This window comes from Sparus aurata, chromosome 21, assembly GCF_900880675.1.
Source record: "Sparus aurata chromosome 21, fSpaAur1.1, whole genome shotgun sequence".
Taxonomy (NCBI): Eukaryota; Metazoa; Chordata; class Actinopteri; order Spariformes; family Sparidae; genus Sparus; species Sparus aurata.
In genome coordinates, this window is record NC_044207.1 from 10,133,525 (window position 1) to 10,159,661 (window position 26,137).

The 26,137-nt window shown below is 43.1% G+C and overlaps 1 protein-coding gene across 2 annotated transcripts; it reads left to right on the plus strand.

Annotated features, from left to right (window-relative positions):
- On the plus strand, positions 1-26,137 carry LOC115573353 (BMP/retinoic acid-inducible neural-specific protein 3-like). 2 transcript variants are annotated; one of them, XM_030404100.1, is made up of 8 exons: positions 1-665; positions 786-1,080; positions 6,298-6,500; positions 9,446-9,666; positions 13,681-13,786; positions 16,021-16,257; positions 21,486-21,708; positions 22,924-26,137. In XM_030404100.1, the coding sequence occupies exons 2-8, from the start codon at positions 818-820 to the stop codon at positions 24,053-24,055; spliced, it is 2,385 nt and encodes a 794-aa protein (XP_030259960.1). In that variant the 5' UTR covers positions 1-665; positions 786-817; the 3' UTR covers positions 24,056-26,137. The 2 variants fall into 2 exon arrangements, with proteins under 2 accessions (XP_030259960.1, XP_030259961.1); XM_030404101.1 differs by lacking the exon at positions 786-1,080 and having other exon boundaries at positions 2-665.

Genomic DNA, 26,137 nt, shown 5'->3' on the forward strand with positions numbered 1-26,137 from the left:
AACGCACTCATCATGATGCACTTGCTCGCCCTCTTGCTTTCTCGCTCCTAAAAAGAAAAAAAGAAAAAAAAGAGAGAGAGAGCGAGAGAGAGAGAGAGCTGAGGAAGAAAAGCTCTCTGTGTCTGAGCAGGCGCTCATTCATCCAGCCGCTCTCGCTGCAGAGAGGAGGAGGAGGAGGATGATGATGATGAGGAGGAGAAGGGGGGAAATAACCGCTCACACGACACATAACATTTGATCAAGTGGTTCGGTGAAGGGTGAGCTGCAACTTTTTTTCTCTCTCTCTCTCTCGGATCGCGCTGCGCACCGGCGGGGATGGAGGACTCCGCATTTTGCGCCTAGCCTGTGGAAATATCCCCGCGGTCACCCTCGGAATGAACTCCTCGCCCGCGTTCGCGCCTCCGCTGCTGCAAGTTGCCACCGAGGAGCGGATGGAGGCGCGGGTGAGGGAGGATCGGCTCAAGAAATAAAGAACCAAAAAAAAGTTGAGCGAGAGCAGAAATCAAGTTGAGACAACGAGGGAAAAAAAGAGGTGTGTGTGTGGTGGTGGGGGGACTCATCACGATTTAATGAACCCGGCCATGACCAGTGAACTGGAAAGCTTTCATTCGGAAGAGTTCACTTATTGTTGAGAGCGCACCGTGAGCTCCCCGTTGTAGAATCAGGTGAGTGTCTTCTCAGTACAATAACGCACTTTTAACTGTAAAAGCTGCGCGGCGCACTACTTTTTCATCCCTGCAAAATGTGTGAACCCGTCACCCTGACCCGGTCTGTCCTCCTCCCAGTCCGGAGAGGATGAGGTGTCGCTGGGTGAAGCATGAGCTACCAGAGGATCAGTCATAAGCGGCTGTCTCTGCTATGGGAGGGGGCGGCTCTCGGCATTTGGCTCTGCTGCTGCTGCTCCTGGACCTCCAGGGTTGCCGGTGGAGCCGCCGCGGCCGCCGCCGGGCAAGGCGACGGCGCCCCCGGCTCCCTGGGCTGGCTGCTGTCCGATAAAGGACCCTTCCACCAGTCCCTGGAGTTCACGGAGGCTGCGGAGAGGTACCAGCAGGGCTTCAACACCAGATACAAGATCTACAGGTGAGGGCGGGCGTGTGTTTATATCTGCGTGTCTTTCAGGAGTTTTTTTTTTTTTTCTTGTGCAGGTTTTTCTTCCTTCCACCTAAGATGATTTCACTGATGAGCACTTTGAGCAGGAGAGGAACTAATCAGGGAAAGCAGCTGCTGCAGTGTTTGGATTGAAAACCTGCGCACTCTCAGGATTGCCCTCGCAGGTATCACACCTGCACCGAATTAGCTGCGAGCTGATGAGCAAATCTGAAGAAGCACTGAGTGCGCCCTGTGCTGAGCAGGAGGCCGAGGAGCATCAAACATTTATTCCCCTCTTTGGCTTTTTTTGTTTTCAGGGTTTGGTACACTCTGTAATAGAAGTGACCCCGGCAGCGGGAGCACATCTCCTAACAGTTGCCTCCTTTCAGTGTCCCCGCTGAGCTGAGACTCTGTTCATTCATGGTCACACTTCATGTTTCTGCTCGCACATGTAATGGGTAATTAGGCGGTAATTACCAAGCAAGATAACTGAAGTTTCTTTGTAATGACTCCCCCAAGTACCTTAAAGTATACCGAAAATGACCAACTTGATTTAAAGATGATATTCTGCTATTTTGTGAATAAGCAGCAGATAAGTGGCTGGTAATTTCTTTAACGTGTGTGATCCTGCCTTCAGTTTCTGTCCAACTTCCCCTCAGCAGGCCTCTACACTGAGCGCAGCTTTATTTCCAACTACTGTCTGATCAACTTCTGCAGGCGACTAAAATGACAACATAAAAAAAACAAAAAAAAAATATTACACCATTTACATTTTGACCAATTTCTGTAATTTCAGCGGGTGAGTCTAACTTCGAAACAATTTCCTAAATGTTCTTTCTTTTATCTACAGCCACCATCAATTGCTAATTCCCGATGGATAACACTTTACGATCAAGAATCATGTCAGGGAAGATGAGGAAAATTGTTTCGACTGACCAAAGAGGTGGGGAACAAATTAGCTAGAAATTAATCTGCAAGAACTCACTTCAGTTTCATGGCCTGCTCAGGGGAAGTTTGACAGATATTGGCTGGAAATGAAAAATGGCACGGTGAGTAGACGTTCAGCAGAAACCCGTTGGAAGTTTTCTTGAAATGTGTGAATGAAATTGCTGGCTATTTACTCGCTGCTCATTGAAAAATAGCAGAATATCATTATAATGTTGGGATCGTTTTTTTTTTTTCATTACAATTTGAGGTAATTACTATGGTAACTGGGGGGGGGGGGGGTAATTTCCAAGAAAAGAGGTTGCCTGGTAATTACCACCGCAAAATGAAGTGTTACCATATTTATCGAGGATCGCGACACACTGAAATTCCTGCTTTGCTGCGACTGTTCGGTTTTCAATATTGATGCATTCCAGTCGGTCAGTGTTTGTGCTGCATGCAAGAAGAGTCTGGGTTAGATATGGGCCGACTGATGTTATGGTGCTGTCAAAAGTCAGCATCTGATGATGCTTTGCAGCTGTATCCACGGTCATAAGAGTGTATTTATTAAGCCTCAGATCTCCAAATCAGTTTTCATTATATTGAGCATTTCGGGGACTTGTCAGTGATTCAGGCCCAAGACCATGTTTCTTTTTCTGGTCGACATTGCCCAGAGTTTTGCAAAGGGAAAAGATATTTTATGGTCTGCATCTGTAGGTGTATGAATCAATAGGTCCATTATCTCCTCTCGGGGATCTCTTAGCTCTTAGACTGTGGTGTTTATCTCTTTGTGACACCTGGATGGACCTGCTGCATAAATGTCCCAATGCCCGCCCCTGACCTGAAGCCTCTACTTTTCCAAAGCTCCTCCACAATCGGTGAAAATCATTGAAAGTGACAAAGGGGTGCAGGCAGCTTCGACCGTCAAAAAGGGGGCCACCATCTGTATTGGCTGGCTGACATCTCGCCACTCGAGGGTCTTTTACCCTGTGGCAGTCGATACTGCAACCTGTAAGCCGCCTGCTCACATTTCTCACCCGACGGCGGTTTTAGGGATTAGGGATTAAGGATTTTTTAGGATGACTCCAAAATGAGACCCAACTGAGGTAAAAAAAAAACAAAAAAAACGCACAAACGAAAAAAAAAAAGAGTCCATTTGAACCAGATTTCAGTTCACGTTCCTGTTTTGGCTGATCATTTAATCGCCTTTTATAAAAATATATCGGGAAAAGAAAAAGTTGTTTGAGACATTTATTCTTCAGCTTGTGTGAAATATACATATATTCCACACAGTCCCCATAGAGCTACATGTGCTCCTCATTTGTCTAAGTGCTCTTAAATAGCCTGGAGGCTTAAGCTGCTGTTCTACTCTTCTGACCTCTGTAATAGCTGAAGCACCATCATGAGCATCATGTGGCTGTCAGTCATGCAGCAGAATGAGATTAAGCTCCCCACATCTGCTCCTTTTGTAGTTCCTGCCCTCCGAGGAGTTGTTTCATCACTATTGATTGTTTACAGTACATACAGTAGGTCTTCGTGTAACATATTCAAGTTGGTTGCTGCAGAAGAACCCCCCCACCCCCCACCCCCCTCTGTTTGCAATGTGTGCATATTGATGGAGTGGCTGTAGGCTAAACCCTGGGCAGGAACCACAACGCCCATCTGTCCACCAGAGACGTATCCTCTGCCTGTCCCCTCGTTATGATGATTGGCTGTAATGACACACTCCACACTGTCCCGGTTCCCCAATTATTTCGCTGCCGATCATTTTTTCTCGTGGCAGTGATTTGATTGCCTGCAAGAAGGAGAGGGAGGTACACAGAGCAGCAGGCAGCACTGTGGGAGAGGTAGACATTAACTGGTGCTGAGGGGGGGGAGGGAGGGAGGGGGGGAGGGAGGGAGGGAGGGGAGGAACAGAGAGAGAGTAGCAGCCGTATCTCCCAGCTGGTCTGTGAATAGCTAGAGTTCAGCGAGATTTGTGTCCAAAGGGCACGAGATAACAAATGATGGCAGCTGATGATGTGCGGCTTTATTTTGGGATCTACGTCTTTCTGTTGCTGTGGGAGTTACAGCATTGCACCGCAATAAGTTCTGTTTCACCCGTGCAGGAGTTATTTAAAGCTGCGACGGGCTTGCTCATAACAGTAGCCTGATAACAGGAGAGATTTCCGACCGAGGGGGGGTACGTGGAAGTGTTGTTGAGTAGCTCAGCTAAATGTAATTTATCATTTATAGCCACGTATCTGTCCTGAGGAGGAAAATAAACACACAAATATAAGACTAAAAATTGATGTGATGCTGACTTTTAGTATATGAACTGTCACGGGAACCAATAACCTCTCAGCTTACTGCACAGGACTTGTTTACAACAAACCTGAGAAGGTTTCAACACCACGATCTTATTTACATGGAGACGTTCCTTTAAAAATGCAGTTGACACTTTAGGAAATATGTAATATGTAAGTGTATTTCCCAAAATCTGAAACTAGCGTTTGGAGGTACTTCTCTTAAAATCAACGGCTTCTTATAGCTAACATAAAGGTCCAGTCTGCAAGATTTATTTGGATCTATTTGCAGCAATGGAATACAATATACATCTTTTTCTTTTCTTTTTCTTAAACTAAAACTTGCTGTGTTAGTTCCTTTAAAACTAGCGTTTTGTATCTACAGAGGGAGCAGGTCCTCTCCCACAGAGTCCGCCATGTTGCACAGCCATGTTTTTACAGTAGCCTGTAGCAATTTTCACCTTTCAGCTGCCGCTGTGGGGGAGGGGAAGACGAGGGGAGTTCAGTTGGTTGTGGGCAAGAGACAAGAAGAACATTTCTTGTAACCGTTATTCAGGCCAAAATATTACAATTCACTATAACTCAGTATCCTGATGACCATTATATGATGCTTCAAATTCTTAAAATGCACTTAAAGGAGCACGGTGTAGTTTTTGGAGAATACATTATATCAGATTTAAACAGAATCTTAAAATTTACAATATTAATGAGGTAATAATACAAACAAATATTTATAATTTTTTTAAGCGACACATTGTTCTCAGAGATAAATAAGGTCCCCAGAACACTGTTAGAAGCTGGATAGGTGGCAGGGTCCGCCATCTATAAACAAAGTAAAACAGTATGAAACTGCGTTGTCCTTTAAGGTCAGTTTGTTTATTTAATTAACCTTCATTTGTTTGCACCTCATCGTGTTTTAACGCCTCCGATTTTATTTAATTTTTCACGGGGGATACGACAGGCAGGTCGAGTCTTCAGGCATGTTGACAGGCTCAGGATTTTGGAATGACTAGAAAGATACGACTTACTGCAATCAACTTATCCTAAGTGTCTTTTAATCACAATTTGCATTAAAATCTTATATCCTCCCATCCTTAGTTTGTTGCAGTCTGCAACCTCAACACCAAGAGCAACTAAATCCTGCAGCGTGGACCTGTAAATATTAACAGAACTTTGTTCCTAAGCTCCGTGTATGTATATATATATATATATATATATATATATATATATATATATATATATATATATATATATATATATATATATATATATATATATATATATATATATATATATATATATATATTGTATATAGTTTATATATTTTATTTTGCGACCTTAAGGTCTATAAGCAATTTCAGGGCCAGAAATCAAAATAAAAACAAATATGTTGCTGGAGAAAAGATAAATTAACAGACAGAGACTAACAGGGACACAAACTTAACAGTATCTACGGTCCTGGCTACAGTTAAGAGAGCATCAAAACTAGTTACCAAGGAAACAAAGATTTAGACATGGATCAGGATCAGCGCTTATTATAACGTTGAACTTCTGCTTCAAGCGCCGAAGCTAAAAATGTAAACAAACTCACCGAAGAAAAAGACATCCAGCCTTCACAACGACAACTGTAGGATGAACTAATTATTGTCCCAACATTTTCACATCCTGTCATGACAATTGTTAAATACAGTCCAATTTGTCATCAAGTCTACTGACACTTACAACCAGGTGGTTAAAGGTGTTTTTCTTACACATCCGAAGCACGATGTTGGCGCTCCTCTGGGTCCACAGCGCAGTTTCATCATGTGATAACGGTGTGTGTGTGCACGTGGTCAGTGGCTCATTGTATGTGAAACACATTCACCCAAGCCTTTGCTTTCAATGCAGCTTGTCAAACAGCCGCCTGGGGCGTTATACTCTAACTCAAGTGAGCAAATGTCTGTGTGTGCGTGTGTGTGTGTGTGTGTGTGTGTGTGTGTGCGTGTTGCCGTGTTTCCAGGGAGTTTGGTCGATGGAAGGTCAACAGCCTGGCGGTGGAGAAGCGGGACGGTCTTGGTGGCAGCGGAGGCCTGGCTCTGCCCCTCGACCCCGACTTCATGCACACCATCCGCCAGCTGGGGAGGCGGCCAACCCTCCAGACGATTACAGACAGTCTAATCAAGAAATATGGCACCCACCTCCTCATCTCCGCCACTCTGGGAGGTACAGTGGAGTACGCTGAGCTTCAAAGCGAGCCTGATTCACACAGCTTCTAATGTGAATTCTTTATTTTTTTATTTCAGCACATGGGACAATGATTTTACCGTCTGTTGCCTTTTAAACAACAAAGCATATAATTATTAATAAGAAATAATGAGAAGTGTTCTGGATCAGTGTTTATTTGGCTCACAAATGGAATCAAATCGCCTCAGATCGTGTATGTGGGGGGGGGGACAGCAGGGAAAGATTTAATAAAGCCTGGCTCCCTAACACTATCACCTTCATGCAAATGGCTTACTTTATCTTTCCTATCTTTAATAAATCATTATCACAAAGTATACTTTATGAGTGAAGGTGTGGGTTTGAAAACACAAGCAGGAAGGAACTTCACAAATGCAAATGTTGTTGATAACAGCCACTGCCGATGTAGCTTGCGATCCAGGATTAATTTGATGTTTGGGTGCGCTTCTTTATCTTATCCCCACAAATACAGCCCAAAACTGCTAGTAAACATACGGTTTGGCTGTAATTATCACAGATTTGAAGACAGAGCACTCCTTTATGGTCTCGCTTTTTCATACCAGTGTTCAAAAATGTCTCAAGCAGAAATCCATCGAAACAAAGATACCATTGTCTCCTGTCAGCGGAACCAGCAGGACACAGGCATTTTTAATTAGAGAGACAACACCTGAGACAACTGAGTCTATTACTATTAAGAGATGTTCAGAGTTTGACGGATTAGCTCATGCTGTCGATGTTAAAACTTGATCTAACAAAAGGCAAACTGAAGCAAGTGAATGTTAAAACTGCCCAGTGCCCAAGGACCTCGAGCAGCAGGAGGAATAAAGACAATGAGAGGTTGCACAACAAAACTTTTAAAGGTGCACAATGTAGTGTAGAAATGTAGAAACATACCACATTAACAAACTCTCTGACGGAACAAACTGAATAAACAAACTGACCTTAAAGGACAACACAGTTTCGTATTGTCCGACTTTGTTTATATGTGGTGGACCCTGCCACCTTTCCAGCTTCAAACAGTGTTCTGGCGACCTTGTTTTCCTACGAGAACTGCTTGTTTATTCAGTTATGGAAAAAATAAATATTGCCAAGTTGGTTTTATTACCTCATTGATATTGTAGATATAAAAATTCTGAGTTTGAATTTCTTGAGAAAATACTTTTACTTCTTTCTTCGAAACTACGCAGTGCCCCTTTAAGTTGGGCATGGGAGCCAGTTGAAGTTGCTGTCTTTAAAGAATCATATATCTATGAATCTTTTTTGTTCGCATCGAAACAATGTACGTACCAAAAAATAATTAATAATTTATATGCAACAAATAGATTAATATTTATTTTCTTAATCTATAAATACATTTTTACAGAAATAAATGTTTAAATGTTTGTATTTGTATTTTTTAAATTGACCTATTCTGTCATGTACTCCTCTTTATGTTTCCAAATGGATTTATTTACATTTATTGACTGAATTTTCTTATTCTATTACAGATTTGATCTTTTTTTTCATGCCACTCCTATGACTCTGTAAATCAGTGTCAAACCTGGCATTAGTTCAGAATGACATGTCATGCCACGGCTTACTGATCTGCCCCCCGGGATACAACCACGCTTTGACTCAACCTGATAAACACGATTTTCCCCTAACCTTTGCCTCGCAGGTTTTTTGCCTTAACCCAGGCAAATCATCAGCCGTAGCTGCTGCAGGCCAGGAAACATTCACACGAATTAATTCTGTTCTGTCACATTTAATGGTTTGTAAAGGCACTGACAAGCGATGTCGTCCTGCCAATAGAGGCGATAGATCAGAGAGCACCCATGTGTCTTTTTGGAAGGCAATTTGATCATTTAGTATGGAGGACTAGTGTGCCTGTCATAACGACACGCCATCTGGCTAGTGCTAGTTTGCAAATAGAAAATTTCGAAACAGAAATCTTTAGCTGATTAGCTCATCAAGGTTTTTCCCATTAGCAGGGTTTGAAACTCTGATTCAAATCTGTATTAAAATTATATTTGATATATCTTTAGATGACATGATTTATCATTACCCTTTAATGTTAACAGTGAAATAACTATTCGATTACTTTAACGTTCACTCGTGATTGTTATTATTAAGTGTTACCTGTGTATAAACTGTATATCCTTCTCAGAACAGCACAGGGATCAGTTTTGGGAAACGGGCCGATGAGACATGTATTGACAAAACAGCCTTGACATGCTGCTAAACTTGAGGGAGGATTTAATGCTGTTAATGTTTGCTAAAGAGCACCTACTGTGAACACATTCCCTCCCCCTCTGTCCGCCAGGATCTGAGACTCCGGCTGTATTCCTCTGGTAACTCAGCCTTTCATTCAAAATCGTTTATGCTTATGAATGACCTGGTAGTTATGTAGGTCACAGTGTGGACACTATGCTATTGCTTTTTTTGCTGCAAATGTAATATCCTGCAGCTGAATATAGCAATTCCACACAATTTCTCTGGGGCACACATTTAAAGTTACACTGAGAAATGTGGCAAAAGTCTCATATTGCAAGAGAAAAGCACCAGAGACGATGTAGTCTGAGAAAAATGGCTGCGTGCTTTAATAGTCGTGCGCGAATTGTAATTGTTGCGAGATATAATTGAGAAGCAGCACCTGAGATCTGTTTTGTTTGAAATGTAATTTCTCGCTAATACAATTAAGATAATTAGAATAATTAGGGAAACTTAACTGATGATCTTGAATACGCCTTCTGTCTCCGGGGATTTTAATAGATGCAGAGACCTTGTCTGTGCCTTTTCCTCCAATCATCCAAACCATCACTTCACCCCCAGCTCTTAATCACTGCTGCCCTTTTCTATCCAATCTGAGAGGATACTAATGAAAGGTGATTAGTGCTGCTCAGTCACAGCTAATGAAGCTCTCGTTCCTTCTTCCTGACTGTCACCAGGGGAGGAGTCTTTGACGATATTTGTGGACAAGAGGAAGCTCAGCCAGGAGTCTTCGCCCTCGGGGGCCGAGGGCGGCCGTAGCAGCAGCAGCAGGAACTCGAACACCACGGGGACGGTGACCCTGGAGGCCCTCCATCAACTGGCTGCTTCCTACTTCACCGACAGGGAGAGCACCCTTCGCAGGCTACACCACCTCCAGATCGCATCCACCGCCATACGGGTATGTGGAAGTCTGGAATACAGTAAATACAGCAGCAGAGCGTCGGAATATAAACACTGCATACAGATGTGGTGCCCACGGCTTGGTGTTGGGTACAGTCCAAGTCACTAAATATGTATGAATGAATTGTTCAGAAACTTCCAGGGGGAGTGATGTGATTTCAGTTTTAGTCACTAAATAAGTTAATGCATCTGTTTGGTTACTGGATCAGATCAGCCAACAGGCTTACATATAAAGGCGTGATCCTCCTTAACGAAACAACAGAAGAAACCACAGATCACATCAAAATTATGAGTAATTTGTAAAAAGTACACTGATCATTTTAAGTTGTTAAAAACGTTTTAGCTCGTACAACATAAATCTACACTGCACTGAGTAAATTGTTACTTCAAATCGAGGGAACCAATTACCTGAAAACTAACAAGTAAAGTAGACTGAGAAAATTAAGTTCCACAAGCGAAAAATGTTTCAACGGCCTAAATGTGATCGCCTGCTTGACTTGACAATTCTGAGGCATCGATTTCCTGACTCTCAAAGGTAAAAGTCATCACAAGCAACATGTTTGCTGGAGGGATGGAGAAGTGTAGAGTAGGGCAGCGGGAGGGAAGTCTTGAGAACTTTTCCACTCATGGTTGAAGACAGTGAGGGAGAGTGAGAAGAATCACACTGAAACATTTATTGAAGCTCGATCGAGGACAATAGTCATAAAAATTACAAGTGAGAACACTGTGTAGTGCCGGAGCAATTCTGAAGGCCACTTTCTGAACGGCATGTATTTAACCCCTACTAGGCCCGTAAGACTTATTAGGTGTCCAAATAAGGTTACTCTTCGCTCAGCTATACATTATGTAAGTTTCATTTGGGTATAAAAATCTAAACATGACACCATGTTTACCTGCATTATCCTGAGTCACCATGTGTGCTCATCAGGTTCCATGTAGTTCAATCTGATAGGAGACAGCCTCTTTGTCTGTAAGAGTCTGAGGACAAGCACATTATATCTACTGGCCTTGGTTGCCCTGGAGACAAAGGCTGCATCCATGGGACAGGGTTCGTACGGGTGCTTGAAATCCTTGAAAGTGCTTGAATTTCAATGTTGTGTTTTCAAGGTCTGAAAAGTGCTTGGATTTTAGTTTAAGTGCTTGAAAGTGCTTGACATTATAACTCTGTGTCTTTCACAAAATTGGGATCAGACTGGATAATTAATTTCTAAAGTTTTTGCTATTATAAAATATAATTTTAGATGTTTACAGCATGATACAATGTACATAGCTGTGATAAAAAGTGAAGAAAAAAATCACAAGTATATATATTCCCTTAGATACGTATTTCACCCCAGCAATAAGGTGCTGGAAAATCTTTAAAATGACCCTTAAAAGTGCTTGAAAAGTGCTTGAATTTGACCTTGAAAAAAGTGTACGAACCCTGATGGGAGAACATGGATACCATTTTACCTTAGAGAAGGAAAACTCATATAGATTAAAATATAATGGGTCAATATTTTTGGGCTATAAGGCGATACACAATTTCAATCTCGATAATTTTAAGTCTCCTCCAACGCAGTTCATTAGTGCCAAGACTGGGCGACACAATTAATTATTAGGATCATTTTTGCCAAATTCCTTGATATCGATATTGCAACAATATTGTTAAGGACATCAAGACAAACCGGTTCAAAACCAAACAGGAGAAGAAAAGAAATTCAACTTAGACTCTTAATATTTACAAGATTAATGAGGTAATAAGACAAAACTCAGAGATATTTATGTTTTGCCATCACTGAATAAACAAGCTGTTCTTTGAGAAAACTGAAAATAAGATCCCAGAACGACGATTGAAGCCAGAAAGGTGTCAGGGTCCGCCACATATAGACAAAGTAAAACAGTATGAAATTGTGCTGTCTATTGAGGGCAGTTTGTTAGAGTTTGTTTATTTAGTTAATTTAGGAATAAAGAAATAAAAGAAAAAAAGAATCAGTCAGTGAAGATCTTTCTCTTTGGATTACACTTTATTGGCCAAAACTTCACAGTGCACCTTTGAAGACGTAAAGCTGAAGTCCAAGAATCAAAGGAAAGCAACAATAAAGCAGACTGGAGCAAATCCAGAAGACTAAAGAGAAATATGAAAACCACACTCAGAAACAAACCGTAAAGGACGGGCAGCAGATCCAGGAACCACAAAGACACATGATGGAGCGCACAGAGGAAAGACGCGTGCACAGGGAACCGACGTGAATACACATGATGACTAAAAGACACAAACTGAACAAAACAGAACACGACATGAAGAAGAAACCTACAAAATAAAACAGAACTAAATCCCCCAAAACCATGACAGGGGTGACTTTAGGGACATTAACACAATGAGATTTCTGATAAATAATCAGTAATGTGGATATAATGACTAATGAAGTGGGTAAAGAGAAGAAATGGACCAAGTAGAACAGAGTGTTGCATCACTTTATGGTAATGCTGCCTTTAAAACCAGGAAAAGATGGTGATAAAACAATATCCAAAATCTAAGACGAAATATAGTCTCACACCAGGACATATATATAAAGATTCCGTCACAACATGCAAGTTTAAATTCACTCCACTTTGGTAGCTCAACTTGAAGATAACATGCGCTCACAAATCCTTTAAATCCAGCTCAGGGAATTTGATTTCCATAACTTACTTAATCAGGTGGAATTAGGAACAAATGCCTATTTACAGAATTGGCCTGACACTCGCAAATGTACCTGTTGTAGCTGGAGGGCTGCGTGGAGACTGTCAAATACCTCGCTCTCTCCTGTTTTCCCTTCTTCAGTGGGAAAGTTTGTTGCCAAAGAAAACTTGTATGTGCAGAAGATAGTAGGAGGATTCGATCCGGGTCAGACTTTTATAATAAGATGGTCAAACTGGTTTTTCATAACCATTCGATACAGAGCAATTTACCAACTGTTGAAGACAATATCACAATGCAGGCTTTCTTAGTCATCACCTTCCCCGCTGGGGAGCTTTAAGGACGAGCGTGAAGGAGCAGAACAGAGCAGCAGTCATGCATCCTGTACTATAAAACACCAATCATCCATTTTATCATCTGAAGTGGCTATTAGAGTGTACGCATTAATCAGCCCGAGGGGCAAACGTAGATGCTAAAGTGAGTAGCCACTGATGAAGACAAGTGCCCCCCCAAACTGAGAACGTGTTTCTATGGTTATGCATCAGCTTGATAGATTAGATATATCATTCCATTAATTTCCAGCCAGGCCGACTTCCATTTATTTGCCACTTTGCAGTGTGTGCGGAGTTCAAGCAGATTGAAGATCAGAGCGAGCGAGCAAGAAACAGAGAGAGAGAGAGCGAGCGCCAGAGAGAGGGAGGGAGCAAGATGAATACTACATTCTGTGAGGGATGTAAAGCAGCACCTGCGATACATGGCCATTTATTCAAATCACATATGGTACTGAGGATTCAGTGAGCAATAGGAAGGATTCCGAGCATCAACTTACCCTAACACACATTGAGTTGTGGGTTTTTTGTGTTTCAGCGAGTCCGAATTTCTAACTCAAACATCACGATGAATTACCGTCAGGAATCGTGTAAACAAGAAGTGAGTCGTTTTCAAGTTTTTCCATCAGAGAGAAGATGGTTCCTGCTCCCAGATCAGAGAAAATTATTCCGTCTGAGGAGAATTGAAGACCTTTTCGATATTGCCTCACGGTGACTCATTGCATCCAAAATTCATTTGAGGCGAAAAAGCTCTGAGGAGGCTTTTTTAATGTTCTTTCAACCTTATTTTTGTGCAAATACACAAGGCGAGTGAGTCAATACGAATGGGTCATGTCAAAGTGATATGACTGATGACTGCCTGATCGAACTTTGAAGATTGTATACAGAAGGCTTGGTGCGGCGTCCAAACTCAAGCCCCATCATCTCAACTGAGCTCGCTCTCCGTTGAACATGAATGGTGAAAACCAAAGAAACAATCATGACATGAAAGATGATGTGATGTGATGTGATTTCCGTGCAGGTGACGGAAACCAGAACTGGGCCGCTCGGATGCAGCAACTACGACAACCTGGACACAGTCAGCTCGGTGCTGGTTCACAGTCCGGAAAACAAGGTGCAGCTACAAGGTAAATGTAAGGTGTGGCAAAAAAAAGAAAAGAAAAAAGAAGATGCCAGGGCAGGTTGATAAAACCAAAGGGAAGCCTTAATAAACCAAACCTAAAATCTGGAGATTAAAACTGGCAAGCTGGAAAAACAGAAGAAACAAGGCAGGGGCAAATCCGAGAGCTAAAGAAGTACAAAAATACAAATACTAAACCAAGCACAAGCCGATGAAGCAGTGGGATGACGGTCAGGGACACAGAGGGAAGCACACTGACTCAATACAACAGGGATAATCAGGGCAAGGCGACACAAAGACAAAAAGACAAGGACAGAAAACGAAGCGTGACACATGAGGGTGAAACCTACTAAATAAAATCAGAGAAGATAAAGTGGAAGGCCGGCCGAATCGTTTCAGGGGAGGCTCGTCGAAGTGAACAAAATATTATAGTAGTTATTGCATTAGTTATTAAAAGGATATCACATAGGATAGGTTAAAGAGATAGCTCAGTACAGAGCAGGACAGCATAGTACATTAGTTTGATAAATGTTACGGTTTCTCTCATTTAACCTGAGTCCGGAGCTTATAAGTGCCTCAAGACAGACCTTCTGTCGTGTATTTGTTTTAGTCTGGAGTTGTTTCAGAAAGCAGCTTAAGGCCATCTTGGCTAAATTGTTGAGTGTGTCTACATGAATGGGATCAAATAATATAATCACGATCCCGGAGGCATCTGGAAGGAATTTGGAAATTAAGCAAGTAAACCAAGCTTTGCCTGAAGGGAGGCCTGAAAACGCCTGTTCTGAAACAAAACAGTGACATCGGCGTTATTATTATGGCTGTAATTTCCGCAGCATTTATCATAACAGACTTGTGGGAACAGTTTGATATTTTGGAGAATAAACTGTTTAAGTTTCTCGCGTACAGTTAAATGACACGATTGATGCCTCTCCCATGATTGTAATTTCCAGGTGACAGCCAGCAGCCCCGGCATCCATCAGCATAAAGAGTGAAAACAGGAGGAAGTCAAACTGCAACTTGTTATGAGAAATATACCGTGTTAATTCACTGGCATTAGAGCTGGTGGTATGCAGATTTTCTTACCTTTGGGCATGGCCAGAGGCACTCCAAAGCCCATTCTTTACTAATAGAAATCTTTGGCAAACATTAATTGAACAGGAGCAAATGGAGCATTTCTCTGGGACTATTTTCAGCCATATTTTTTTAATACGCATTTGGTGTGTTTGTGAATATTAAGAGCAGCGGGATGGAGTATGAGGGATTGAGTCAGGATAGATGTCAGTGTGTGGTCAGGTTACTGGCATGCAACCCAGCGCAACGACAGCGCACATTTATTCATTTTAAATCATTGTCAGATGCCAGTGTAGCTCTATGGCACAGAGAGAAGGTATAGCAGGCTTGCGCTAAGCTGACAGTGCTTGTTAGTGAGATCAATCAATATTTTTATTAATATGGCTTGTTCAATTCTCCATTCATATTATTTTGTTATTGTGAGTAGCATAATCATTCTCATTTCCCTGTACAATCCCTTGTTGAGGATAAATAAATTGAATCTTGAATTTATTGTCGCCTTTGGTCTTTTCTTGGTATTTGGTGGTAATAAGAACAATATAGAATATCACCATCATTATCCTTTAAAGGAGACCTATTTTCCATTTGCCTTTATCCTTTCCTCTGGTGTTTATATACATTCTGTTGCATGTCAAAGATCTCGAAACTTATAAAGGTCACCAAGTCTTCACCAACAGCAGCTCCTCTCTCCCACAGAAAACACTGACCCTGAAACACCTCGTAGGGGGTCCCACCTTTAATTCTGTGACTTTGTGACATCACACTAAGTCACCATGTCACACATTTGCATAGCAGCGAGTTTGGCATGTTACAATTAGCACAGCTGCTCTGTTGTTGTCAGCGCTGCTGGGTCATGCATGTGTGAGCTGACCAATCAGAGCAGACTGGGTCCCTGGAGGGGGGCCTTAAAGAGACAGGAGGTAAAACAGAGTGATTCAGACAGAGGGGGAAGAGAGAGCAGCAGTACCGGACAGTATGAGAAAACTGATGTGTTTTTTGAGCATTTAAGCATGTAAACCTTCTCTAGCAGCAACCAAAATAAAATTATGAACCTGAAAATTAACATAGTAAGTGTCCTTTAATATGTTATATAACACAGGTGTAATAACTTCATATCAGTTATTTTCACGTGAACCCAGCCTGTCTTTAGCAGTCTCTTTTTCTCCACAGGGCTGCAGGTCATCCTACCAGGCTACCTGCAGAGCCTGTTCATCCAGGCAGCTCTCGACTACATCGGCTGTAAATCTGAAGGCCGGTTTGTGTGCCAGAACAGCGACTGCTGGTGCGAGTGCAGCCCCGACTTCCCCCAGTGTAACTGTCCTCACTCTGACCTGGACACTCTGGAAAACAACCTGCTGCGCATCCGAGACGCCTGGAGGCTCACCAACCAGGAGTTTGAGGAGTCCGGTGAGTCAGGGATTTTAATTCACTGTGAAGGGCTTTGAAAATGTCAGCATGAAAGGTGCTTTCAAATGTCCACAGGTGGAACATTGGCTTTTTAAAATCTCTCCCCGAGTTCTGGAGTTCAGGCAAGAGATTGTGTTTTTGTTTTGTTTTTTTCCAATGAAAAAAATAAAAGAATACACTCGGACACACAACATGAAAAAAAACCCACACCGTTAAACACCGCCAGCTTGCAGACACTGAATCAAGAAAGCTGTCTGTCATTGTGTCAAATCAAATGATGCCTCTGATGCTCTCAGGGTGCTCGAGCTGCAGTGTGTGAAAATACACCCATCTGCTGCGAGGAGTCACATACAATGTAATTAAAGGCATAGTTTGACATTTTAGATAACACGTGTATTTTTGCCAAGAGTTAGATGAGAAAATTGATATCACTCACAATCTTTGTTTGTTCTACATAAGCCCACAACATTTTGTTTAAATACAGAAAAATAGATTTTTTTCATAAATTATTTTTCGATGTGCTTTAATAGTGGAATTTTTTTTACATCTGGACCAAACTGGGCTAGCTGTCTGCACCTGTTACCGGTCTTTATGCTAAGCTAAGCTAACCTGCTGCTAGCTGTGGTCTCATCTAACTCTCAGAAAGAAAAACAAATATTTTCCCAAGGTGTCAGACCACTGGTGTCAGTAATTGAATTAGGGATGCACCGTTCCACATTTTTTCACTTCCGATCCGATCCTAATACCTGAATTTGGATATCTGTCGATACCAATACTTTTCCGATACCAGAGCTCTGTTTGCTTTAATATTATTATTATTATCATTATTGTTGATTTTATATGGGGCTGAAATAAACTCCTCTCTACGGGCAAGTATGATATGTACGTATGTGCCAAAAGGCACCTTCAGGTAAGTATAAGGTCAGAAAAGGAAGTCAGAAAAACAGGAAATCTTGTTAACAAAAAAAATCCCATCCTGAAAACAATTATGCAACTATAAGGGTTTCAAATTGATTGTCAATATTTACTAAATTCCAAAAAACAAAATATACCGGTCATATTAATACAAATACTTGATACGAATCAAGTAGACACTACTAAAATACAGAGGGCTGCTTCACCTGATCAGCATAAATGACGTACACTGGCTGTTGTAGCATCAACAAATCAAGGTTTGCACATGTCAAATATTTGAAATAAAAGAAAAGTGCAATAAGTGTTATTATCTTACACACGCACTATCAATAAAACAGTGTGCATCTGAACAGCACAAATCAAGTACACTGGCTCTTGCTCCAGAAGTGATTCCTGACGGCTCGTTTCATCTCGCCGCCCTCTGGCTAAAAATTCCTCGTGCTCTTTCACATGATGCTTTTTTAAATGTTTAATTGGGTTAGTGGTGTTGTACGTCACAAGGGAGCTTCCGCCTCTCTGAATAACGGCTTTGCAAACATTGGCTGAGTTCGCAATCACCCACTCATTCCCTACTCCCTAGTCACTCCATAGGGAGTCCAACATGTTGGACTATATAGGGAGCTCATCAGAAGAAAAAAAAACGCACTTTCAGACACTACTCGAGTGCCGTTAATTGCGTCACTACTGTTGCACAGTTGAAACGTGAATTGAAACCTCCATGCGTTCGTCCGCAGCGCAATGCATGATGGTAAATGTTGCTTGGTTACTGACCATCGGTTGTACACTACTTTTCTCGATGCATTGTGGGATACTTTGAGTGCACTACATAGGGTATAATAATTCCCACTAGACGTTCAGACAGCACTACAAAATGGCGTAGTCACTATGCAGTGCACTATGTAGGGAGTAGTGAGTGATTTCGGACACAGCCATTACATTTAGCTGTCTAGCTTTGCGCTGTTTCCAGTGTCAAATATTTCCACACAGCAGACATGTTGGCTAGCCACAGTGCTGCTCAATGCTAGACTGCTAGTTGGCTGCAAACTGTGGAATGGACTTCCTGAACGGGGACCCGATACCGATACTGGATCGGATCGGCCCCATCCCTAAATTAAAGCCAACAGTTTAAATCTCTCATAACGTCGTGGTTTAAGGTGCAATGTGTAAGAATCTTAACATTCAAACATTGACTAACTAAAACAGGAAGTGACTGAACCTGAAACCACAATATATAATGGAAAAGGCTTCATCTGCATTGACTAAATCCAAATAAAGTTATAAACCAACAGGAATAAAACTTAAGGACATGAAAACCAAAGGACACAATGTAGAACTATTGCTTGTAGCATACTGACTGCAATTAGTGCGCCACTGAACTCATAATGACTGGCTGGTGAATGCAAGCGTGCCATTAAGGAGCTCTAACATTGTTGGCTCGACAGTGACAGACAGGCCTGGTGTATGAGAGCACACTGCTACATTTAAGGCTCAGATTTCCCCTCAGCTCTATGCACTTGGTTAAAAAGTAAGAAAGAAAAAAAAGGCATCTATACAAATAAATGAGCCAGCAATCACACAAAGCCTGGCCTGCGTCCGAGTACTGGGGAATGCATTATTGCATCAATTTTTGAGATTGCGCTATAATTACCGTAAAAACACTATACCATTGTGGAGAAGATTAGTGGACCGCACTGGCATTTACACAGCAATTTGCGCAGATATTCGCAGCAGATCTGATGGGAGTGTTTTTTGGCATAAATCACAAGGAAGAATCCCGCTGCAAGGGCGAAACAAAGCCAAGTTTACTCCGCTATATTGTCACAGCGGCACTGTCGGATGTGCCGATCGCTGAAGGCGTGAATGCAGCGGCACACCTTTGACACGGACCCCATGCGGTGATAGCGCCGGTGACTGGGTCGTGTTGGTTTTTTTTCTTTCTTTTTATTTATTTATTTATTTATTTTGATTCTTTCTGAATTCATTAAGACTAGAGCAGAGTGAGAGTGCGCCGCTTTCATGTGCGCACCTTTGTGCTGATATAATGTAATTATCTTACTCACACACTATCAATAAAACAGTGTGCATCTGAACAGCACAAATCAAGTAACACTGGCTCTTGCTCCAGAAGTGATTCCTGACGGCTCGTTTCATCTTGCTGCCCTCTGGCTAAAAATTCCTTGTGCTCTTTCACATGATGCTTTTTTAAATGTTTAATTGGGTTAGTGGTGTTGTACGTCACAAGGGAGCTTCCGCCTCTCTGAATAACGGCTTTGCAAACATTGGCTGTGTTCGCAATCACCCACTCATTCCCTACTCCCTAGTCACTCCATAGGGAGTCCAACATGGTGGACTACATAGGGAGCTCATCAGAAGAAGAAAAACGCACTTTCAGACACTACTCGAGTGCCGTTAATTGCGTCACTACTGTTGCACAGTTGCAACGTGAATTGAAACCTCCATGCGTTTGTCCGCAGCGCAATGCATGATGGTAAATGTTGCTTGGTTACTGACCATCGGTTGTACACTACTTTTCTCGATGCATTGTGGGATACTTTGAGTGCACTACATAGGGTATAATAATTCCCACTAGACGTTCAGACAGCACTACAAAATGGCGTAGTCACTATGTAGGGAGTAGTGAGTGATTTCGGACACGGCCATTACATTTAGCTGTCTAGCTTTGCGCTGTTTCCAGTGTCAAATATTTCCACACAGCAGACATGTTGGCTAGCCACAGTGCTGCTCAATGCTAGCCTGCTAGTTGGCTGCAAACTGTGGAATGGACTTCCTGAACGGGGACCCGATACCGATACTGGATCGGATCGGCCCCATCCCTAAATTAAAGCCAACAGTTTAAATCTCTCATAATGTTGTGGTTTAAGGTGCAATGTGTAAGAATCTTAACATTCAAACATTGACCAACTAAAACAGGAAGTGACTGAACCTGAAACCACGATATATAATGGAAAAGGCTTCATCTGCATTGACTAAATCCAAATAAAGTTATAAACCAACAGGAATAAAACTTAAGGACATGAAAACCAAAGGACACAATGTAGAACTATTGCTTGTAGCATACTGACTGCAATTAGTGCGCCACTGAACTCATAATGACTGGCTGGTGAATGCAAGCGTGCCATTAAGGAGCTCTAACATTGTTGGCTCGACAGTGACGGACAGGCCTGGTGTATGAGAGCACACTGCTACATTTAAGGCTCAGATTTCCCCTCAGCTCTATGCACTTGGTTAAAAAGTAAGAAAGAAAAAAAAGGCATCTATACAAATAAATGAGCCAGCAATCACACAAAGCCTGGCCTGCGTCCGAGAACCAGGGAATGCATTATTGCATACATTTTTGAGAAAGCGCTATAATTACCATAAAAAACACTATACCATTGTGGAGAAGATTAGTGGACCGGACTGGCATTTACACAGCAATTTGCGCAGATATTCGCAGCAGATCTGATGGGAGTGTTTTTTGGCATAAATCACGAGGAAGAATCCCGCTGCAAGGTGGAAACAAAGCCAACTTTACTCCGCTATATTGTCACAGCGGCACTGTCGGATGTGCCGATCGCTGAAGGCGTGAATGCAGCGGCACACCTTTGACACGGACCCCATGTGGTGATAGCGCCGGTGACTGGGTCGTGTTGTTTTTTTTTTCTTTCTTTTTATTTATTTATTTATTTATTTAGATTCTTTCTGAATTCATTAAGACTAGAGCAGAGTGAGAGTGCGCCGCTTTCATGTGCGCACCTTTGTGCTGATATAATGTACTTCTGAGGTGCGACATGCAAATGTGTCGCATCTCAGAAGAATGTGTCGAAAAAGTTCCCTGCTGCCTCAAAAACCCCCCAAAAAAAATGTCAAGGAACTTTTTGAAAACACGTCCTCTCCTGTCATCGCTGACGTGAATGATTACAGTTACCCTGGCAACCCCCTGGCCGACACTCACATTGTTAGAGGCGGATGGAGGAAGATTGTGCTTCCAGTGTCAGTCATGTCTAATTAGAGACTAGTTGCTTTGGAGTTGTACTGTACTTTATGCTGGCAACAGGTGCTGATTAACACAGGTCCCTTTACAGAAGCGAGATACCAAATTGTTCTCTGACATCAGGAGTCACCGAGGAAAGTCAAAACATGCTTTCTTGGCTTGTCGCGGCTGATGTTTCTCCTCTTTAGCTGTTTGCTTTTCTGGGACAAACAATGGAGAGCTTTTCTGGATATTGTTACCCCGCGGCTCATAACCGCAGGCAGAGTTTACTTATTCATGTTCCTTTTTGTTTGTTTGTTTTTTTTCCCCCCCTAACCAGAGGAGTTCCAGAGCTTTGTGGGGAAACTGCCAACCCATTATGCTGTAAACACATCTGCCGTGGAACACTTGTGGAGGACCGATGGCAGCCTGCCCCCGCGCTACAGGCAGCTGGAGGCCAACAGCAACCAGCTTTTCGCCAAAGCCCGCCGCACCGCTAACAAGCTCTTCAGCCTCAGCAAGAGGTGCCGAAAACAGCCGCAAATAGTCCTGCAGAGGCCGAGGTAAGAGGCAAGACGGGTACAAGAGGGAGGAATATTTATGCCGCCGCCTTTTAACCCAAGGTGCTCCCCAAAACGTGTAATTATGAAAATGATTTATGCGGCAGGCGCTGGGAGAAAGCGGCGGAGCGAGACGGTACTTATTAGAAGGCACTTGAGGAAAGGTAGTGGTGGAGTGAGGCGAGAAGTGCTGACAGGAGCAAAGCTGCTTCTCGGTTACAGCGGGGGTGGGGGGGGGGACAAACTGGATCACACCCGGCCCGACGGACACACTTCACGCTTGTCTGCAGGTTTAAACTGCATCACAATCAATACAGCATCTTGGAAAAAAAAAAAAACCCTCATATAATAATCCATTTATTTTAACTGACTCGCACACAGGAGGATAAGCTGCTGTGGGCAGTAAGACATGACGACTTTGCTTCTATCTGTTCCTGTATCTTTTTTTTTTTTTTTTTTGGTTTTACTGTTACAGCTGCTGTTTCAGCAGCACTCCCACCTGGATACTTTATCTCAGCAGCCTATCAGAGACACGGCCATAACTTCACTCAGATTTATGCCTCTCTCATGAACACTCTATGTTGATAGCTATTTCTGGCAGGGAAATTAACTAAATGACACAATCCATCAGCTCACTAGTCAAACGCAGGCACTGCCTCCTCAGTCCACAATCCAATTACACTTCTTTATCACACTCTTCCTGCTTGTAAGAAAAAAAGGATTTAATAGTGGTTTATGGTCTGATTTTTTCCCACTATCTATCTGTGAAACTGAAAATATTTGTGTCATTTTTTATTCATTTATTTGCTTTTCACGTCATAATTGTATCTTAAAAACTGTATCTGCTGTCAGGATTCGGATAACTTTGATAGAGCTGCGAGACAGTTGGCGTATCTGTGTGCATCTGTCTGCATGCGTGCATCATCGCCACCAATCTGCAGCGCGGAGAGGGAATTCAGTAGATTTAAATATTCATTTTGATCTGATTTTGCTTCTGTTGCTCCAGCTGAGTCTGAGTTTGGCCGAAATTGTTTTTCGCCGCACATCAAAACAACGCATATTTCTTGTGAAGGGCAGGATTAATCTTCCACGAGCAAAACATTTCCTTTATTGCATAATCACAAAAAAACATGAAAAAGACTCAGCATGACAAATGTGAATTAGATTTTCCGCGTGTACTGTCTCTAAACCTGAACCCAACCCTCATTTGTTCCTCAGGCCTCTGGGCTTCTGGTTGAGCTACGCCCTCTCCATTTTGTACTGCAGCGAGAACAACCAGGTTGGCGTCTACAGCGACGAGAGCCGCAGCTGCTCCTGCCCCTACAACCACCCGCCCTGCCAGGGCCTCATTCCCTGCTCCGTGGGCGACGGCCCCCGCTGTGCTTCGTGCTCCACAGAGAACCGGACGCGATGCTCCAGCTGCAACCCTGGCTTCACCCTAACCCAGGGAGCCTGCCGTCCCGCTGTGCCCGACCCCACAGACCCCTACCTGGGCTTGGAGAGTGACCGGGACCTGCAGGATCTGGAGCTGCGCTTCCTGCTGCAGCGGCGCGACCCACGCATCGCCCTGCATGGCGTGTTCGTGAGCAATGACGTGCGTGTCAACACTTGGTTTGACCCGTCCTGGAGGAAAAGGATGCTCCTCACCCTCAAGAGCAACCGGGTGAAGTCCAACCGCGTCCATATGCTCCTTGGAATCTCCCTCCAGTTTTGCCTCACCAGAAACAGCACTCTGGAGCCGGCCTTGTCCCTGTTTGTGAATCCCTTCGGCGGCAGCCACTCAGAGAGCTGGACCATGCCCATAGGTCAGCACGGATACCCTGACTGGGAGCGGACCAAGCTTGATATCCCCTTGGACTGCTATAACTGGACGTTGGCTCTCGGAAACAGATGGAAGAGCTTTTTCGAGACGGTTCATTTCTACCTGAGGAGTCGTATCAGGGACTCGGCAGTAACCAATGGAAACAAGAACATCACCATGTACTACGAGCCTCCGGAGGCTACAGAGCCGACCAACAACATCGGCTACATGAAAGTGAACAGCATGCAGCTGTTCGGATACAGCGTGCACTTTGACCCCGAGGCGATCCAGGACCTGATCCTGCAGATAGACTACCCGTACACTCAGGGATCACAGGACTCTGCCCTGCTGCAGCTGGTGGAGCTGCGCCTAAGGGTTAACCGTCTCTCGCCTCCAGGGGCCCCGCACGTGGATCTGTTCGCCTGTCTGCTCCGCCACAGACTCAAACTGTCCAGCGCGGACGTGACCAGGATACTCACTGCCCTGCAAGCTTTCAGTGCCAGACAGCCAAACTACGTTGAGTACGAGGCAAATAAACTGTGCAGCTAATGGCCACCGTTTGATGTTTTGTACTATTTACTTGCCACAGACAGACCTGTTTCCTTTGTCAGCTGGATCCATTTGTGTCGAGTGTGTGATATGTTGTCCAAGGCTTTGTTGTACATACACTATGTGCAATTAAATTGATGTTTTTATCATTTACGTGAAGTTTTATGGATTGAAGCCCCTGAAAACTTGATTTCAAGTATTTCACTCTAATAGGAAATAGGAAAGTTTGGAAACCGGACACACACATAGTTCGACATTTGATAATCTGCTTCAGCTTAAAATACTTGACATCACCTTTTTTCACCCTTGGCAAACATCAAGCCAGTGAGCAAAGCATCGACAAACACACAAATACCGAAATCCCCCAAACTCTTTCAACCTTGGCAGGAAAATATTCACTTTTAAGCCCATCACTCCTAAGGAGCCGGCTAAGAATTTGCCAGGGTCTTTTAACATTTCAGCCACGTTACATTTTAATCATTTTTGCACAAAACGCTAGCCTGCATCGAAATGTCCTCACAGCCTTCCCAGTTATCTCACTGGAGAGTCATCGTGGTGTGTGCTGTGTTGTTTTAGCCCATCTGGAGCCACAGAACACAAGGTCTCCATTCTCCGTTGAGGGAACAGCCTTGGCACAGATTACTAAGTATATAGTGAGAGAAGGGAGGGTCAGAGCAGCCCTCCTCTGTTCCTCCGCCGTCCCCGTCCGCCATTCACAGTTACTGTGATAGATGAGCTGGGGGGCCGTGGAGACATGCCCAGCATCAAACAACAGTAAGCTAGGTATCAGGAATGAGGATAGTACTCTCGCCCAGTGGATTGAGTTGGACCCGCGCAAGAGTGACTCTGACTCTGACCAAAAGGGAAATCAGCTCTAATCCGCCATGGGCTGTCGACAGCGGAGCCGCAGGCTAGCAGCATGGTGCAGCTTTTATTAGACTAGCATCTAAAGAGCTTGCGGGAACAACGTAGCTTCATCGATATTTCACCGGACACGTTTCTCCCGTTTTCTCCCAGACGCAACCTGCTCCGATGCTATCGTTCACAATGAATGTGAAGGGAGTAAAAAATCAGTTTAATCAGTTTATGTGGCACAACAAAGATTGGCAAAGCTTAAAAACTGTGCTGGAAGCATCGACTTTGTCACGGCGTTTAGCACCTTCCATAGGCTGCCTTTACGTTAAACATTGATTTTACAATGCTATTGACCGGTTTTAAGACCCGACTGCGTCTCGAGGCTGGAACACAAGGCTTTTTACTGAGCAATCAGACATCACAAGACTCTGTTGGCTCGTTCTATCGCATCAGGTTAAAATCAGCCGTTAAAATTCCCTTTTTACAACCCTGCCATCTCCCTTTCCCTTATGCTCTCGTTTCAAAAAAAGCCATGTTACTTTTTAGCAGTTTATGCACTGGAAGTTGTTGCAGCAGTAATATTTAAAGTCTCCCAACCTGCACCATGTGTTTCATTGACTGCAGGGGGAAAAAGGTTGTGTGAGAGAGATACTGAATTGGATCAAGTCCCACTAAAGGGTTAATGCCTGTGGTTGAAAAGTGAGCATCTGGTGTGTTTTTAAAAATCATATTAACAAGCGAATATTCTGCATCTGGGTGTGAAAATGTGGCGTAGTGTTATTGGCAGCCATCCAGCTTACCTCCCGGGTGAGTCTGACAGAGAAAAGACAGGGAGAGTTTGTTGTTGTGTATAGTGTTGATGTGGAAAGCAGGTTTTTGGTGTGAGGACACACACCTTCTCCTCAGATCGGTTCGAGAACGTTTTTGGTTCATTCGATAAAGAAAGCACCGTCCGTGACTGACTTTCTCTCGGAGGTTGATGGACTGAAAAAGTCTTTATTTTTCATTGATTTGAATAAAAATGGATGAGACATTTGCATATTCCAGCAGAAAGCAATTACATAGCAAAAGACTCCGCGTGCTCAAAGGAAACACGGGCCAAAAAGCATCTGAAAAAATCTTTTGAGAGCTTCACCAAACCACAAGGATTATATGTACAAAGAAAGAGTGTCACTACTGAGGATACAGAATAAACTTTATCACCATTAAAACAACAGTTCCACAGTC

Coding starts and splice junctions, on each gene's coding strand:
- LOC115573353 (XM_030404100.1), top strand. CDS start 818: ATGAGCTACCAGAGGATCAGTCATAAGCGGCTGTCTCTGCTATGGGAG. Junction 6,501..9,445: donor CATCTCCGCCACTCTGGGAG/GTACAGTGGAGT, acceptor GACTGTCACCAG/GGGAGGAGTCTTTGACGATA. Junction 16,258..21,485: donor CCAGGAGTTTGAGGAGTCCG/GTGAGTCAGGGA, acceptor CCCCCTAACCAG/AGGAGTTCCAGAGCTTTGTG.